The 20,183-nt window shown below is 40.4% G+C and overlaps 1 protein-coding gene and 1 pseudogene across 1 annotated transcript; both read right to left on the bottom strand.

The window, feature by feature from the left end:
• Positions 1–1,479: 1,479 nt before the first annotated feature.
• On the bottom strand, positions 1,480–4,741 carry LOC108268270 (B-cell receptor CD22). The gene is made up of 6 exons (XM_053681430.1): positions 4,734–4,741; positions 4,489–4,577; positions 4,099–4,347; positions 3,697–3,966; positions 2,609–2,728; positions 1,480–2,515 (listed from the first exon to the last, which is right to left on the bottom strand). The coding sequence occupies exons 1-6, from the start codon at positions 4,739–4,741 to the stop codon at positions 2,427–2,429; spliced, it is 825 nt and encodes a 274-aa protein (XP_053537405.1). The 3' UTR covers positions 1,480–2,426.
• Positions 4,742–10,246: 5,505 nt separating this feature from the next.
• On the bottom strand, positions 10,247–10,373 carry LOC128633144 (uncharacterized; annotated as a pseudogene).
• Between the last annotated feature and the right edge of the window lie 9,810 nt (positions 10,374–20,183).

Genomic DNA, 20,183 nt, shown 5'->3' with positions numbered 1-20,183 from the left:
ATCAGGAGGTGGTGGTGCCATCAGTCACTACAGGCATTTCCTCTGGCAAGGTATGATACTCATAACTATAGTTTGGATGAAGATGTCCATTATGTGCATTCCCAGTATGCAGGTCATTTGTAATAAATAAAAAATAATGCACACTGGAAAATTTTTTACTGTTTTGTCACTTTTTCTTCAAAGTCAAATCCAACAGTCAGTCACCAAACAAACAATCTTACTGGCGCTAAACATCATGGAGGTCACCCCATCTGTGTTAGACCTCATGGAGGTCACCCCATCTGTGTTAGACCTCATGGAGGTCACCCCGTCTGTGTTAGACCTCATGGAGGTCACCCCGTCTGTCTTAAATATCATGGAGGTCACCCCATCTGTGTCAGATGTCATCGAGGTCACCCCATCTGTGTCAGACCTCATGGAGGTCACCCCAACACAGAGAATCCATGTATATACAGGGAACGTTTATGTATTGTTTGACTATTGTTTGTTTATGTAATTACCTTTCTTGTTTCATAAAAGTGTTTGAGCAGCACTTGACTAATTACATGATTATTGAAATGTCTTATCTTTTTGTACAAAGGACTTGGCGGTGATGAAACAGACTCTGCTTGCCTGTGAGTGGGTGGAGGAGAACAGACCCCACTTTGCTGGGAAAGTTCACTTACCACGGATCATGAGGATGAACGAGGATGATGCCTTGTTGGCCATCACAATGCAGGAAGAAAATCCGGGCTCCCTTCCTTTTCACCTTCGAGAGATTAGAGGACATGGAGTTTTTCATGCAGGAAATATACGATAAAAGAAATATTCATGTGTCTTGCCTGCACAACCCTCACTGCTAACAAGCTAATAAGAGGGATAGATCTGTGAAAATATTTTTACGTGTAGTTTTCGGTTTTGTAAAAAATTTTTTTTTTTTTAACCCATTAAAGTTTTGTGGGAAAAAAATGTGTTCTTGAAACCTAATATCCTAAAATTTAATTTTGTATCTTTTATCTTATTATATATTTTTTTCCTAGAGTGAAGAGTGATTTTTATGTTAGATGTACATTTTGTTAATGAAGGTGAATAGAAATAAAATAAATTCAGCAACACTTGAGGGCAGTGGAGTATGTGACTAATAAATTGTAAATTATTAACACTCCCAGTCTACTATCAATGTTCATGGAGTTGGTTGCCTTGCTACCAGTCTCAGACCACACGTGTCCTCTTGTTTTGTTCTTTAGTGTGACACGTGGCTGGGTTCAGACTGCAAGACAAGTTGCTAATTACCATTTGATGAAGACAATCACATGTGGACTGAGTCCATCCAAAATTATATTCACATATTTCCATCTAAATTATATTCACAATGATACTCTTGTTGTACATGCATTCATTTTTCTTTCATGAGGTGGAGACCCTAAGTGTACATTTAAATGCAACAAAAGAGATAAGACAAGCAGATAGGTGATCATTTTATTTATTTATTTATTTTTTATCACACCTGCAAGGGTAACTCAGTTCCCATGTTTAAAAGCAAAGAGCATATTAGGAGCACACTTTATTACATTAATGAATCACATGACTGAGAAAATTCACAAATAGCTTACATAGCCTTAATACAGTGGGGGAAAAAGAAGGTAGTCTAGTCATGCAGTTTGTCACAGAAACAGTGCAGAAAAATCATGAAATCATGAAAAATGTTAAAGAAAGGTAAGGCAGTATTAGCTATGCCAGCATCTCCAGTTCCATGCAAGTCTCATGGTTACTTTGACCTAAACTTCGTGCATTAACAATCAACATTTTTTCCCCTTTAGGTAAGTTTGATCTAATGAAGGGCTTGCATTGATGTTAACAGCCAGTAGATGGCAAAATGAGCCATAGAGGTGGAACTAGACTAGATCCATAGATTACTAGACTAGATCAAGAGAGGTGGAGCTAGACGTCCAGCTCCATCTATTTGGCTCTGCAGTGAGCAGTAGTGATGGGAAGTTCGGACCATATTTGACTCGGATCTTTGAATCTCGTTCAGCAAAATGAACAAATCTTTTTTCAAGTCATTTCTTTCATTTCAGCAGAATATAATTAAAATGTTACATGTTAAATTCACCAACACATCTAGTACTTACGCAAACGATCACATTTAGAATAAAAAATAAAATATAGGCTATTGCAGCCAAGGCCAAATTATGAGAAACAGAAATGATTAATTAATAGCTTAGCATTAGGTCTTCAGGCTATACAGTCTGTTAGTTCACCTCACCTCCCGATCCAAGTCATTCTTTCTTTTGTCACGTCGCATTTCTCACGTCTGTTCCCTGGAAACAGAAATGATTAATTCAGCTCTCGAGTCCTCGGGTCAGAGTCGTTCGTTCACCACGTTACAGCTCCATGGGCTAAATGCAGTGTTCTCTGTTGCACGGGGAGCTGCTGTTATATAAAAGCTAGATGATAAAATAATGTAAACACCTGAGACTGACAGACGCTTCAGTTTCTATCACTCTGTACGGTCTGTTGTCCTCATCAGGGTCAGCTGTAAAATACACACTCATGAACACTTCAAATTAGACTCATTAAATGTCAGGGTTTAATTTTAAGGCTAATGAAGAACACTGTGAGGTCTTACTTCGAGCTCTGTAACATTTCACTGCCAGAATGATGGTCACCAGCACATACGGAGAGGCCGCTACTGCACTGCTGAGGAGCTTCAGTACCGACAGTGGAGCTTTTCCATCTGATAGAACAGGAGGGGAAAATACCATGGATAATAAAATAATTATAATCATACTAATAATAAATTATAATTAATCATATATAAAGCATAAATGAACAGGCCATAGATCTAATACATACAAGTTTCATGAGTATTCAAATTTCAAGATATGAGTCTGAAAAGGTGTCTGAAACTTAATATGTTTCTTTAACCATATACAAGCGTTTCTCTGGAATATTTCATTGAACATTAGGACCGTTATATTTGTGCTTTACTACACAACAACACAAACGGGGTCAGGCAGAGAGCGTAGTCGAAACCGGAAACAGGGGTCGAGGATCACGAGAAGACTAACTAACTAGATCGGCTTGGTAACGCAGAGAAACGAGTTGACTGAACGTAGACTTCACATTGACTCTAGGTGAATGACATCCCTAAGTACTAGCGGTGTGTGTGTGTGTGTGTGTGTGTGTGTGATTGGTGCCAGGTGTGTCTGATCAGAACTCCGGGGATGGTGAGCGCATGCGTGCATGAGAAGTGAGTGTTGCATCTTGGGAAATTAAGTTCTGATCTGACTGAGCTGTGACAATATCATTATACTTTATATATACTGTACATGGAATTAATTTAATACATTTTTTCATAACTGAACAAACACACTGAAGTTTAAAAGGTTTTTCTTTTTTTTTTTCAAAATGCAATTTATGAGTGGTGCATAAATACACACTATTAATGAATTCACCTTCATCAGTGTGTTCACTATTATGAATGTTGAACACAGTGAATGTACAACTACACCATTCATCATTACTAGACACAGGATAAGTAACTAAACGTTGTTTTTTTTCCGGATCTGTGACATTTTAAATAAATCTTGTGACTTTAATCCACACTGCATGTAGTGATGTGATGCTGAAGGTAATAAATATTGGTGTGAGAAAGAGATTAACACACACACACACACACACACACACACACACACACACACACACACACACCTGACACAGTGAGTGTAACAGTGTTGCTGGTCTCTGAGGTCTGAGAGTCGCTTCTTCTCCGTCCGCTGCAGGTGTATTTAGCGCTGAGAGACTCTACAGCAGTGAATGAATATTTCCTGCTCTCAGTGTAGGAGGATATTTGGACACCATCTTTATTCCAGTTGTACATCCACTCAGTGTCAGCATGTCCTCGTATTTCACATGTGAAAGTGACTTCCTGTCCACTGAATATCTGTCCATCAGGCTGCAGAGTCAGAACGGCTTTTGGTCTCTCTGTACAGTTACAACAAATACATCAAACCAGTCAAACACACCCTTCTCTGACCATCTGATATTTAATCAGTGTGTTTTGTAATGATTATGTGTATCAGTGCATGTTACAGGAGTGTAAGATCAGACATGTACCTATCACTGAGAGAGTCACTTCATTACTCCATGGCGTTGACCGTACATCAATAGACCCGTAACATCTGTATTTGTGACTCTGATCTACTTTTATAGTGTAGTAATTTTCAGCAGAACTGTGACTATAACCACCATCTTTGTTCCAGTGGTACGGTCCATTTCCTCCTGAAATCCTACATGTGAGTGTAACCGTGTCTCCTCTGAATATTTGAGGTGAATTCGGCTCCACAGACAGAACTGGTTTAAACACTGCTGGAAAAATCAAAAAGCAAACACACACTGTCAATGTAAACAACTTACATTCTGCATGACAATGTACAAACAATCTTCTCCACCTTAATACAAATCCAACATGTACACAACATAGGCAATAAAATATGTATAAATCACCTTGAGCTTGTCCGACTCGGATAAGTGAAATAAGCACTAAAAAGGGAAGAGGAACAGAGAATATGATGTAACGCTGACTTGTTTCTTTTCTTTAAGAAGACAAATGAGAACAATGTCATATACTGCAACAAAATCTGTATTTAGTTTCACTTCAGCTGTAAGAAATGCAATATATCGACCTGTTTCAGTAATGAATGGTGTTTAGAAAAAGCTATTTTCTCTCAGGTCACTATGCTGCTCATTACTGTCTCATGTTTAATGTCACGTCTCGTGACGTAAGGGAGATAGGGACGGATGCAAGTGCAGTAGGAACAGTTTTATTTAATAAGAAACACAGGCAGGTAAATCCAAAACGAGATCCAAAACATGCAAGAGGTCAGGCGATCGGCAAACAGGCCTACACGGGGCAAGGCAGGAAACTATGTCGTGGTCACCGAAAACAGGTCGAGATACAAAACATGACACATAAACTATGACTATGAACTGGGAGCGGAGAAACCAGCGTGAACTACACATGAAGACTGACTGACTGACTGACTGACTGACTGACTTAATCTAATCTAATCTAATCTAATCTAATCTAATCTAATCTAATCTAATCTAACATTCCACGCTGTGTGCTGGGAGGCGCGCGGTATATATACACAAACATACTCAGCCTCGTAATGTCTGACGGCTGAGGGCAATTCAGACACACGTGAAACAATAGCCAATGACAGAGCAGGGAGGAGACATAACAAAACATAACAAATGCACGTGTCCAAACGTCACGAATGTCACCAAAGGGAAAGCAGGTGCTCGCGCACCTTGCTCGTCCACGCGCGCTCACATGTTCTAACGCGCGCGCTGCGCTGCGTTTCCTATGAGGAAAAAAACCCGATCTCAGTAGCACGTACAGGTAAATGAACACATTCAGGCTTGGACTGTGCAACGTACTGAAACATTTCTCTGAAAAAAATGTCTATGAGGATGACTGTCGAGTGTAAAACTGAAAACTGGCATGGCTTTTAAAGTTCAAAGATGTTCTCTTAAAGCTAAGACAATATAGAAGGTTCATTCAGTCTTCACTTTCTTCTGAAACAGGTGATCCTATCACAGAGCAGGACAGAGTCAAAAGGGAAATGAAGATCTGCAGGGCTGGATTACATGGTCAAAGTAGAAGTAGAAGATCTTGCTGTAGCAGATTCGGCAATCATCAGATTTTCTCAACAAGAGACGCACAAGGGAGAGATTGCTGCCTTGCAAAATGGAAGATCTGGAGTAAAGAGCAGCTGTGATATTCATAACCTTCATCCAGTGTTGATGGATGGTGTGCTCAAAGTTGGTGGAGGACTTAGTAGAGCAGCGATGCCAGAAGAGATGAAACATCCTGTTATCTTGTTAAAGGAACACCATGTATCCAAACTCATCTGGCCACATGTTCATAAAAACTAGGTCATGCTGGAGGAAGCCACATGTCAACACTTCAAAAAAGGTAATGAGTTATAAATTGAAACTCTGCCTGTAGAAATAAATTTTCAGAATGCGTTGTCCGTCAACGTCTACAGGGCAAGATGGGAGAATAAAAAATGGCTGAGACTCATGCATTAAAGTTTGATAATGGCACAAATTTCATTGGAGCAGAAAGAGAGCTCCAGACAGCTTTGAACACACTGGATCATGACTAAATCCTGCGTACATGTTTCTATCTGAGGGACTCAAATGGACTTTAATCCCCCTGCTGCATCGCATCACGGTGGCGTGTGGGAGCGGCTCATTCATCTGGTAAAGAAGGTCCTGTACTCCACTCTCCAACAACAATCGTTGGATGATGAGAATTTTCACACCATCCTTTGTGAAATTGAAGCTATTCTTAATGACCTCCCCATCACAAAGCTTCTGATGATTTAAACAACTTGGAAGCTCTTACGCCCAATCACATTTTACAGCTGAGATCAAAACCACCTCTTCCACCAAGGCTTTTTAAAGACAGTGATCTGTACATAAACATGTAAAGAGCGACAAGTCCAATACTTTGATCTTTTTGGAAAAGGTGGGTCAGAGAATTCCTTCCACTGCTCCAGGAATATCCGAAGTGGACGAACCACACAGAAGCTTCGCTGTTGGTGATATTGTGATCATCATGGGTCCAGCAACTCCATGGGGTTCTTGGCTACTTGACAAAATAACTCAAACATATCCTGAAAGTAGAGGACTAATACGAACTGCACAACTCAACACTAAAACAGGATTACTGGACAGACCTGTGATTAAAATCTGCCCGTTTTTAGAAGACACTGAGGACTGATCTTTAATGTAAACATACACACATACATATTCCGGCTCCTTTGATAATTTAATGGATTGTAGTTGCACACCAGCAATTATGGGGTCGGTGTGTAGGAGCCATTGTAGATACAGGTGTATCTAACAAAAATTTAATATGGTAGAAAAGTGTTTTTTTTCCATAATTTAATTCAAAAAGTGATGCTTTCATATTTTCTAGATTCATTACACATAACGTGAAATATTTCAAGCCTTTTTTCTTTTAATCTCAATTGGAAAGATAGGTTTGCAGTACGTTCCCCTAATGTTCTCTTAATGCTCCCATGATGTTTTGTTAATGTCCCCATAATTTCATAAATGAGAATTGAAAACTACTCAAAGTGTCTGCATAATCTTTCATAATCTGTTTGTAAAAACCTTGCTGATGGACCTATTTGATATGAATCACAATTCCCAATTCAGTGGTACAGGTAGTAAAACTTGAGGTAAAGTTCTCCAGCTCAACATTCTCAACTCAGCTAGTAGCCTATTTTTTTTATTGAAGGCTGTGGTAATTTACCTGCCAATGTATGACTTGATCAGATAAAAAGCTGGATTTATCATAAAACTTGCCTCAGGTGTTTTCATTGTTTGCAGGACTACCAGACCATAAAATATCAAAATTTTTGGCTAACACGAGACTAGGCTAGTTTGGTGTCAAGCTAAGCTAACTAAGCTATCATTGTATGGGTTTAGCTGCTACAGAACCATGCAGAGTACATTATCTGTCCTTGTGTAGCTGCTCCCAAACTTATTCTTCTGGTCAGATTAAAACATACGCTTCAACTGATTTTTGTCGTTTCTTTTATTGCATTCCTTCACAACTTAAGCGCATTCAATCACCGTCAAACACCGTAAATCACCATCAAACACTCAGTGAAAAACTGAACTAAAGTACATAACACATTCTCACATGAGCATATTGCACATAAGCATGTTCTTAAGAGTCCATGAGTATTCATTCATCTTGCTCACATATTAAACTAGCATTAATGGCCTTAGGAAACATTGCACAATTACACTACAATACAAACATGAAACGCACAACATCACAAACCAACATACCGTGTGCGCCTTCCGACCAGAAATCTAGGAGTAGCTGTAACGCTTTACTGTTTAATTATTCTCTTCTTTAGCATCTAACTCCGTGTACAGCGTAGCACCAAAAACTGCATGCACATTTTTGCACTGCTATTAGTTAGGCTAATCACATGACCACAGTAACTTAAATTCAATGCAGCTCACTAGTTTAACCTGTAGGTGTCACTATTTCTGCAACCCTTGTAGAACAAAACTCACATAGGCAAATTATTATTAATATTTACATTGCATTATTGTAATAACAACAACATAACAAATAAATACTTTAAAGGCTTAAAGAAAGAAAAGACCCATACATGTTTTGCAGCGACAGCTACATCATGTTCACGTAAACTGGAACTCATATAGACATTTACACATCAGTGGATGTTAGTGATTCAGTTTCAGTGCCTTTACTGGCTAAAAATGATTTTAAAAATCAGTGTATATCCATTTTTCCCTCACACTGACTGTGAGATGGCTTTTGGCAGAATTGAGAGCTGTCAGCAAATAAGACACAAGAATTTCCACGTATTTTCCTGTAAACCTTGTCTGATTGGTCTCACCTCCATTTACTGAAGATAAAATTACAACACTTCAGTCAGTCAGTCGGGTGGTGACGAGGGCGTTGGGGCGCTCATCGGTGCCTCCAAGCTGGTGTCACCCTAAGGACTGCCTGGTTCACCTATGTCTAGAACCGGCCCTGTCGCATGCCATGACAGTACGTACTGCATTAGATTCAGTACCTACAGCTCGTTGAAACAGTGTGTACTGATCAGTATGTGTGTAGTCTGAATACAAAGTGGACATACTACATCCGACATGTTGGTGCAGACAGCTCTTCCGTGCCAGTTCCGTTACATTATGGGATAGTGCAGTATCCACAGTGTCCACTGGATCCATACTGCAGAATCAGAAGGTCATCTGGGTATTTCTCGCCTACTGTTTTATGAATACTGAGAATTCTGACATGCTACTACTTTGGTGTACTGCTTTTCACCTACTGTGTAGTAGGGTAGTAGGGATATTCAGCCTATGGTAGTACGCCAAAAGTAATAGCACTGGACACTGTGCTATCCCATAATGCAGTGGTTCTCAACCAGGGGCTCCACTGGGTAGGTGTGAAAAAAACACAGACAGGGCATCAGTTGTGTACTCTGTGTATTTTATTGCTTTTCAAATAGAATGAGTATAAATGAAAAACTCAGAGTTTCCTCTCCCTCTGTATTTTCTCTTTTCCGGGTACAGGTGGAGTTTAGCTGCCTTTTATCTAGCTGTCACTGCAGACCAGTGTTGCCAACTTAGTGACGTTTCAGACCCCTTTAGCGACTTTCTTTTTGCAAAAAAATAAGCACCTAGTGACAAATTTAGCGACTTTTTGGACAAACCTTAGCAACTTTCCATTTGTGGCCAGTACTGTCCTGCAAGCGCGAGGTCTTGCTTTCATGCTGCACTCACACCTCCTTCTGAATCTGCTCTGTTCAGTGAGGGGCTGAGAGCCGGAGATTTAACAATGTCATGGATAACGAGACACGCCCTTCTTCCCAATGTGAATGTTTTTAGAATGCGAGACAACTGGAATGCAACATGTTTTACATAGTTCTCTTGTTCAATGTATTCAGTGTTCAGGAACACTTTATATCATTCATGTTCAATACCTGTCCGTTATATAGCTTTATAAATGTCATAAAAGTTATGAAAAGTAATAAAAAAGTACAAAAACACTAAAGCAAAAATAAAATAATCTATCTATCTATCTATCTATCAGTCAAAAACATATATATAATGTACATATTTATAATATATATATATATATATATATATATATATATATATATATATATATATATATATATATATATATATATATATATATATATATTGAGTATAGAATAGATCATAATTATACCTGGTCTCCTCTAATATGGGGGGGTGCCACATGATAGGGGAGGCTTGGGGGGGGGCTTTAGTTACAAAAGGTTGAGAACCTCTGCCATAATGCCATAATGCAACAAGACTGGTGCAGACGAGCTGTCAGAATCGGCACCAAGTATTATGTCTGGTTTGTATTCATGCTTACCACTTACTACTGATCAGTACTGTACTGTATCAACGAAAGAGCAGTAGGTACTGAATCTAATGTAGCAGGTACTGAATGTAATGCAGTAGGTACTGAATCTAATGTAGTAGGTACTGAATGTAATGCAGTAGGTACTGAATCTAGTGTAGCAGGTAGGCTACTGAATCTAATGCAGTAGACCTGTCACAGTATGCCATTTCGGATGCAGCCGCAGTTCTTACCACACAAACACGCTCACACACAACTTATCAACACTATCTTTTATTTATTTATTTAAAACTAACCACATAACACTCTGATCATGTACTCTTCCTTTCATACGTTCTAAGAAACAGAAAATGTTCATCCATGATAAAAGCCCACAAAAATATCATGAACTAAAATCTGATTCACGCTCAGAAAAAAACTCCATGCCACCTCAGACACTCTACAACCCAAAATAACACCCAAATCCTGTAGATTTTAGATTCTACACATATGCACTAAAATGAACCAAAGGAAACTGCAGTTTGTAGTGTGATTAGATTAGATTAGATTAGATTGCATTGGATTAGATCCACTACGTAATGTATGTTGTAACACGCCTGCGCCAACGGCAGACACAGTACATCACTGTTATCCATCTATGGTTAGGGTTGGGGTTAGTGTTAAGGTTAGAACATCCAGTACGTAGTATATCTAATCTAATGTCATTACACTACAGGCTGCAGTGAGGACACACCCAATTAACAGCAATCCACATAAACTATGCTGAAAATAAAAAATATTTAGTCCCCTCTGACACCATTGGAACAGCAGGCCGAGTTATTGTTATTGCTGTAGACTGAAGACATTTGGGTTTGATATCAAAAGATGAAAAGGACAAGAGAGGTTAGAATTTCAGCTTCTGTTTCCTGGTATTTATATGTAGACGTGTTAAACGACATAGAACATAGCACATTTCTTTCAGACCACCCAATTGGTAGATACTAGGAAATAAAAGCTGAAATCCTAAACTCTTGTCTCATATCCATCTTTTGATCACAAACCCAAATGTCTTTGGTGTACAGCAGAAACAAATGAATAGGCCTTGCCGTTCCAATAGTTTCAGAGGGGACTGTACTGTACGCTCCCACTGATATCATTATTAATGTAACTAACTAACACTATTCTACATATAAATGTAACCCTTACCTTAACCTCAGTAACCAAATAATAAAAAAGTTCTCACAAGGGCTCGAGTCAAATGAACTAACTCACACAACTGATATGGATGTACACTGATCCAACAATCATATCAGAGACTCTTACGAAAATGTTCTAATCACATATTAACCTCATCACACAGGACATTAGACTTCATCTGAACATATTGTTTTAAGCCGCCACTCACTCTAATGAAGAAACAAAGAAAACATTTACTCACAGATCATCACACGGAGTGGACGGAGCTCCATCCTGTCACTCAGATGAAGGACTGACTGGCCTGTGGTCTGTGTTAAAGCCACTACACTTCCTGTGTTCTTTCACACAGAGAGAAAGACAGAAAGACTTCCGTTCTGGTCAAAGTTGATGTGCTCTTTTCAGGTGAACCCAGAAATTATAACAACAATTTGCAGAACATAACTTTATTCAACTCCTGAACTTGTACAGTTCCTCTGCTACTTCACTCAGGTTCATGACTGATCTCAACAAGACATCCAGTGGACCTTTCTGTAAAGCTTTTTATCTCGTTTGATTGAGTAAGCAAGCTAACTCTTTTAAAAGAACGAGGTCTTTCCTAAATCAAGAAACTTTTCTATTCTGTCAGATTTACTTCAGGTTTTGGGTTTGATGCATTCCATAAAGATCAGAAAAGTTCACTGGACTTGATATCAGAACCTCCTATGAAGCTGGGAGGCAGGGCTTCTGCTAGTCACAAAATGGGGTTCTTAAATCTACAACCTAGATGTGATCAGTGAAAGGGATTCCGATATTTAGATTTTTCCAATAAATCTGTGCATAGCTTCATCCATTTTACAATAATAATAAAATAAATAAATAAATAAATAAATAAATAAATAAATAAATAAATAATAATAATAATAATAATAATAATAATAATAATAATAATAATAATAATAATAATAATAATTCCTTAGATGTATGGGGGGGGGGGGTCTTCTCAACCACCACCAGTGTGTATGATGCAATAGGACATCCACTACACACCATCCATTGGTGGAGAGGAGAGGAGAGTGTTGTAGCCAATTCAGAGATGGAGATTATTAGGGGGCCATGCTAGATAAGGGCCAATGGAGGACTTTCATCAGGACACCAGGGTTATACCCCTACTCTTTACAAGAAGTGTCCTGGGATTTTAAATGACCATAGTGAACCAGGACCTTGGTTTAATGTCTCATCCCAACGACTGTGCATTTGGACCCACATAGACCATTAAGTGAGCACCCCATACTGGCCTCACTAATAGGTATTTAATGTATAAATTTTATACTAATCCCCACAAGTATGATAAACAATTAGCTCTTTATTTACTGAATCCCATTAGCTTTCCACAGTTCTACAGGTTCCTGTTGCTGCTGAAGGTCACAGTGAACCTCCACTGAGTCTCAGGATTTTCCTCCTTTTTGCATCTTGCTTACTGTTAACAATTTTCAACAGACTAGCAGATAAAATATCCAGTTTATGTGAACACAGCACTATACGTAAAGCTTTTATGTTAATTCTTCTTTCTGCCTGTTGATGATTCAAGTTATTTACATTCTGAGTTCTCTGTGTTTAGATGCATTTAATGGCAGCACAAAGTAATGTGTTATAAGATGAGATAAGATCTAACATTATGTTCATCTTTTATTATTAGCTCAGCTCACTGAGTGCTGTTAGTGTTTACCACAGAAACTAGAGTGACAACATGCAGGTGTGACTGTTTTAATTGTGGCTTTACTGAGAATGTGAATGACAGCATTTCCTCATTTCTCACATAGCTCAAGTAGAGTAGAAACCAAACCACAATAATGTTTCATGTCTTAACTGTTAATCATTTAAACTGTGTAATCATTAAAATCATTTAAAATCACATATTTGCTGACGAACAAATAAGAATAAATAAACGTTTTGTGTAATAATGTCAATTAATCACAACATTTACGGAATGGTTATTTATTTATTTTTTTGATCAAGGTTTCTTTATTAACATTTTTCAAATTAAACATACAACACCAACCAAACAGACAGAACAACCCCCCCCCCCCCCCCCCCAAGTGCCAGACACAGAACATACATATTACATATTATAAAGCCAGACCACCACAGAAGAGAGCAAAAGAAATACAATTATAGACAATGATCACATAACAATACTGTCAGCATCCACGTCTCTGACAAAGAACAGAAAAGGTTGCCAGATTCTGTAAAATTTCCCAGTCACCCCCATGACAGTGTACCTAATCTTTTCCAACTTAAGAGGAGATATGACTTCCCTGACCCAATGACCATACACTGGTGGAGCAGGATCCTTCCATCTAAACAATATTAATCTCCTGACCAGGAGAGTGCAGAAGGACATCATGCTGGTCTCGCACCATCTGAAAGGAGTATTCTCCGGGGTCACCCCAAACATTGCAATAAGAGGGGACGGCTGTACTACTCTTCCCAATATCTTAGTAAAGGTCTCAAATATAGGTTGCCAGAATGTGTACAGCTTTGGACATGTCCAGAACATATGCAACAGAGTGGCTGGGGCCTGTCTGCATTGATCACATGTGGGATCTATGCCGGAATTAATCTTCGAGAGTCTAGCTTTGGACCAATGCAGATGGTGAACAATTTTAAATTGGACAACCGCATGTCTGAGACATATGGAGGAGGAGAAAATCCCCCGGATTACCTTGCACCAATCAGCGTCAGAAATTGATTCGCCTAAGTCCGCCTCCTATTTATTCTTAAGGAGATCTAGGGACGACAAATCATGCATGCTGAGTAGGTCATAGATAACCCTTATTGTCTGCTTCCTGGCCAGTTTACAGTTAAAAATTGGGAAGGGCACAACGGGAAGGTGTCCGAATTTAAGGCGACAAAGCTTCTAAGCTGCAAATATTTATAAAAATGCAATCTGGCAATGTCATATTTCTGCATGAGCTGCTCGAATGAGACAAAAACACCCTCAAAATAGAGATCAGACAGTAAGACAGCTCCCTTTCTAGACCAAGTAACGAAAGTCTTATCCAACAAAGATGGGAGAAACAGATGATTATTTGCAATTGGCTCCATGAGTGACAAGTCCCCAAGAGAGAAAGATCTTCTAAACTGATTCCAAATTTTGATTGAGTGTACAGCAACTGGATTACAGGTAAAGCTAGACTGGGGTTGTGCGAATGGTAATTTAGCACGCAGTAGGGCCGCCGGGGAGGTGGACGCGATGGACGCCCCCTCCATAATTGTCCATACAGGGGCTGCCACACTCTCCCCCATCCAGTACAACAATGATCTTATATTAGCTGCCCAGTAGTAGTACATGAAGTTTGGGAGTGCCATCCCTCCCTTCCCTCGAGGTGTCTCAATATATGCCTTTTGATCCATGGTGGCTTTTTGTTCCAGATAAAGGCTGAGATTTGATTGTTCAGTTTTGAAAAGAAGGATTTTGTAAGAAACACTGGGAAACACTGAAAAACATATCAAAATTTAGGCAGCACATTCATCTTTATAATATTGATTCTGCCCCCCAAGGAGAGAGGCAGGGGATCCCACCGCTCAATATCTTGCTTCAGATTAGATAACAGGGGCTGATGCGTAACCCACACCCCGGGATACTTGAATTTCTTTAGACTAATTTTGAAAGGGGATGAGTCCAGGGGTACCTGGAGTGCCCCCTCCCCAACAGTCATCAGTTCACTTTTTTGAATATTGACCTTATAGCCCGATATTCTACCAAAAACCTCGAGTAGGGTCATTAGTTCAGGGAGACTCTCAAGGGGCTGTGAGATGAACAATAGCATGTCGTCCACATACAAAGAAACTTCATGCTCTATCCCCGCACGCCGGATCCCCCTAATGTCAGCATTCTGTCTTAGCGCTACAGCAAGTGGCTCCATTTTTGCAATGGCAAATAGCAGTGGTGGTAGAGGACATCCCTGTCTTTTACCCCACTGGAGCTCGAAGTAGGTGGACAAATTATTATTAGTGCGAACAGCAGTCCTCGGAGACGTATATTGAAGTTTGATCCATGATATGAACCTGGGACCAAACCCAAACCTCTCCAGCACGCTGAAAAGATAGCCCCACTCCACCCGGTCAAATGCCTTTTCAGCGTCAAGTGAAGGCATCACTTCTGGGGTACCAGGTGGGGAGGGGCTATAGAGGATATTGAAAAGGCGTCTGATGTTGAAAAAAGAGTATCGATTCCTAATAAAACCTGTTTGGTACGGTGATATAATGGATGGAAGAACTCCCTCCAAGCGACGTGCCAGAGTTTTAGCAAGGATTTTAACATCGCTATTTAGTAAAGAAATTGGCCGGTAAGAACTGCACTCAAGAGGGCTTTTGTCTTTCTTAAGGAGTAAGGAGATAACTGCTTCACGCACAGTAGATGGCAGGGCTCTCAAGGAGAACGACTCCTTGAAATCCGACGATAACAAAGGGGAGAGTTGCCTTGAAAACTTTTTATAGAAATCGTTTGGATAACCATTCGGTCCTGGGGACTTGCCGCTCTGCATAGAGCCAATCGCTGATGCTATCTCCCCAACCGAGAGGTCCTACTCTAACCCTGCGGCTTCCCCTGGATCTAAGGACAGCACATGCAGGGTCTTAAAAAAGTCTTCCAATGCAGAAGGGTCTACAGAGGGCCGGAGATGTATAGTGACATATAAAAAATTGAAAACTGGAGTTAATCTTATGATTATCTGTGCATTTTGAGCCCTGCTCATCATATATTTCAGAGATGGTCAGATTAGCAGTCCTCTGTCTTAGTTGGTGGGCGAGAATTCGTCCAGCCTTCTCCCCATGCTCATAAAACCCGTATCGTGATTTGGAGATAAGATACTCAGCCTATTTCCTCGATAAAAGGTCAAACTCTGTCTGCAGTGACAAACACCTCTTCATAAAATCTGCAGAAGGTAGTTGGCTATGTGCCCTATCCAGCTCAAGAATCTCTTCCTCCAGTTCTTTGAGTCGAGCCATGTTCACTCTCTTCTGTTTAGCACAGTATGAGATGACCTGACCTCGTAAATATGCCTTCAGTGACTCCAAATCGTCAAGGAGGACATTCCAGGTGTTTGATTAATATCCAACCCCCCCCCGAAATTTCAGATGCAATAAAACTAGTAAAAACATCATCAGACAGGAGCAGAGCATTGAGTCTCCAAGGGCGGTAATTGGATTGTATATCCGGGATGCGCATTTTCATAGTCAAGGGGCAGTGATCTGAAATAACTATGGGTCCATAATCATATCTGTCTATGAGGGGAAGCATTCTTTTGTCCAAAAAGAAATAGTCTATACGGGAATATGTATTATGGACTGAGGTGAAAAAGGAGTAACTCCTGGAAGCAGGGTTGCGAAAACGCCACCACTCCATACGACTCGAGGAAGGGCTGGATAGAACGCGCAACCCTGACAGGGATGAGGATCTAGGTGAGCTATGATCCAACACGGGGGAAAGTGTACAGTTCAGGTCACCGCCGAGGATAAGGTAATGCGATGACATATTCGGTAGGCGTGAAAAAAAATTTGTGAAGAACATTGAATCATCCCGGTTTGGTGCGTAAACACTGGCCAAAATGACCGGAAAAGTATAAATTCGCCCAACGACAATAACATAGCGCCCAGCGGGGTCAGCTTCCACACGTCATCGTAAATGGTGTATTTCTATCAATTAATATAGCTGCCCCCCTAGCCTTCGAATGGAAATTTGAATGAAATATCTGTCCTGACCACTCCCCTCCCAATCTAGCGTGGTCTGATGACCGTAGATGCGTCTCCTGAAGAAATGCAATATTTATATTAAGCCGTTTCAGATGTGCAAATACCTTCTTCTGCTTCAAAGGATGATTAAGTGCCTTAACATTCCAGCTCACGAAATTAACCATACTACCATCCGATCCTCTGGGAATACTGAAGTCAGTAATAATGAGAGAAGAAAAAAAAAAGGTTAGATATCTGAGCCCTGCAGGGAACCTAGAATGACCGCAGATGGGCCACAATACAGATGTCTGGCAAATTAAACACAATAAATGACACAATAAAAGTCTGGCACACCCTCCACTTAACCCCACTCCACCCCCCACAGCACCTACAGGAACAGGGTGCTCACCATACACATCCAAAACGAATCCGTACATTCAGTGTTTGTGTGGGGGAACTCTATAGAGCCACAACAAAAGCTCCCACCGAACCCCTGGTACGAAAAATAAATTGAAAAAGTGCATCCTATCACAGTGTAGAAGCATACACCCTATCATAGCTTATATAACAGAAAATAAGACAGCGGAGTTGACCATCTTCCTTGTTACAGTAAAAGTCTGATCAAACAGTTATCATCCAGTCAGAGTTCAGTGTGAATGAATTAGCCAGGGCAACGTTACTCACTCAGCCCTCTACAGTAGTAACGATATTCTTCTTGACGTAGCTCATCGCTTTGCTTGCGTCTGTGAACTGCTTTTCTTTTCCGTTGAACGTAATACGGAGACGGGCTGGAAACACGATGCCATACCGAACCCCCTGCCGGTTACGGAGCAACTTCCTGACCTCATTGAAGGCCGCCCTGGCCTTAGCGACACTCGCAGTACAATCCGGAAAGATAGCAATCGTCTCACTGTTATGCCGGAGCGGTGCTCGAGAGCGCGCCACGCTCAGTACCTCAACGCAGTCCTGGTAGTAGTGGAGTTTGGCTATGATGGCACGTGGTTTCCCATCCTTCCTCACAGGACCCAGGCTTCTATGAGAGCGGTCCACAAGCACATCTTTATCCAGCTGTAGTATTTCTTTCAGTAGCTCTGAGACCGATGTTGTGGAGCTGGATCCATTCGCTTCCACCACCCCCAGAATTCTGATATTACAACTCCTCAGTCTGCCGTCCATGTCCTCACTCCTGTTTCTGAGTCCACTCACCTCCACTGCCAGGTCCTTCACCCTAGTCTGTAAGACTGCCACTTCATCCGACCAGGTCGTTAGCCCACCTTCCACCTCGTTAATTGCAGCTTTCATCAGGTCGATTTCGGAGTGAATTGCGGCCGTACTGTTCTGTATTTAGGCTTTCATCGCTTGCAACTCGCTCTTAAGAAAGTCGAAGCCTTCAGCAAGTGCACTTTTCAGCTCAGTTTTTATCACCACAGCAATGTCAGCCCTAAGTGAAAGTAGGATATCCATCTTCAATGATTCAGCGTCTAACTCCTGGCTGCTCGGCCGGGGCGGGGGCTCCGAACCCGGAGAGGCAGCAGAACTTGCGGCCGAGGCGGTGCTGGGCCTAGATTTGGTTGACTCTGTGAATTTATATTTCCGCAAGTTTGTCTCCATCTTCACACAAATGTACACACAATCAAATTGGAAAAATGTGTTAGGAACAGGGTTTGCTAGTATTTAACTATGAAAAAACACTTAAAAAAAACTTTTTAAAAAACATAAGTTCAACGGGAGCTCAAACGAAACACTACCTACTCCATTTCCCGCTCGACAGCGCCCCCTGAATGGTTATTTTTAATGTAAATCAGATCTGAAATGAATGATGTGAGCTAATTTGCAGTTGTGTACAGTTTTCAGATAAGACTACATAATGAAGCAGGTAGTGTCAAACTGTATCACTGCTGCCATTTGCAAAAACTTCAACGCTCATAGATTAGCATCTGCACATCTGAGCTCAGCTGTGCTGTGTGAACCTACTGGCTCTACAAGGTACTGCAAGTAAAAACATGAGAGCAAAGTAGGCTGTGAAAAACCTTTATATTTTGTTAAAAAAATTCACAAAAATTCTCTGGATATCATGGATAAACAATTGCAGACAAAACACAGGTTTATAAAAAAATATATCTTTGTTAAATATAGGTGTGCACCAATTACTGGCACCCTTTAAGTCGATACATTGGGCTACCTCACTTTGACAAGATTTGACAAGAGTCTTCTCCTATGAGAAGACTCTTCTCCTGATGAGTTTGGAGGGGAAGGGATACATGGTAAGGGATCTGAGACCGTTCCTCCATACAGAATCACATCAGATCTTTCAAACGCTGGTGGATGCTCCTCTTCAGTTCACCCCACAGGTAAATTTTTTGATATTTGCATTGAATCATTGTCCTGCTGGAAGATCCAACCATGACCCATTTGAAGCTTTCTGGCAGAGGTAGTCAGGTTTTCATTTAATATCTGTTGATATTTGATAGAGTCCATGATGCCATGTATCCTAACATAATGTGCAAGTCTTCTGGCAGAAAAACAGCCCCAAAACATTAAAGAGCCTCCACCATATTTAACCGTGGGCATGAGGCAGTTTTCCAAATGGCTACCTCTCTGTTTGCGCCAAAACCACCTCTGGTGATTATTGCCGAAAGACTCTATTTTCTGACATTTGACCATAGAACTCGATCCCATTTGAAGTTCCAGTAGTGTCTGGCAGACTGAACATGCTTGAGTTTGTTTTTGGATGAGAGTAGAGGCTTTTTTCTTTAAACCCTACCAAGACTTTATGACCCCAAGATGCAACTAACTTCTGTAATTCTCCAGCTGTGGTTCTTGGAGATTTTTGGCCACTCGAACCGTCCTCTTCACACAAGAGACGATATAGACACACAACCAATTCTAGGTTGATTCATAACATTTCCAGTTGACTGAAATTTCATAATTATTACCCTGATGGTGGACATGGACATTTTCAGTGCTTGTGCTATTTTCTTATTGCCACTTCCCATTTTGTGAAGCTCCACAACCTTTTGCCACACATCCCAGCTATGTTGCTTGGTCTTACCCATTATTATGAATGAGTAAGGGAATTTGGCCTATGTGTTACCTCATATTTATCTTGGTTGAACAATTTCTCCAGGTGTACTAAAAATAAAATATCAGTGGGAATATACTTCAAATATAATTTTCTTACATGAATTCATAGGGGTGCTAGTAATTGTTTCACACCTATATTTAACAAAGATATTTTTGGATAAACCTGTGATGTGTTTGCAATTGTTTGATATCCATGAGAACAGAGTAGTTTTGTGATTTTTTTTTAAACAAAAGATGGAAAGGTTAAACAATAAAGACAACACACAGCCTT

This window comes from Ictalurus punctatus, chromosome 7, assembly GCF_001660625.3.
Source record: "Ictalurus punctatus breed USDA103 chromosome 7, Coco_2.0, whole genome shotgun sequence".
NCBI lineage: Eukaryota > Metazoa > Chordata > Actinopteri > Siluriformes > Ictaluridae > Ictalurus > Ictalurus punctatus.
This window is presented reverse-complemented; position numbering and strand designations above follow the sequence as displayed.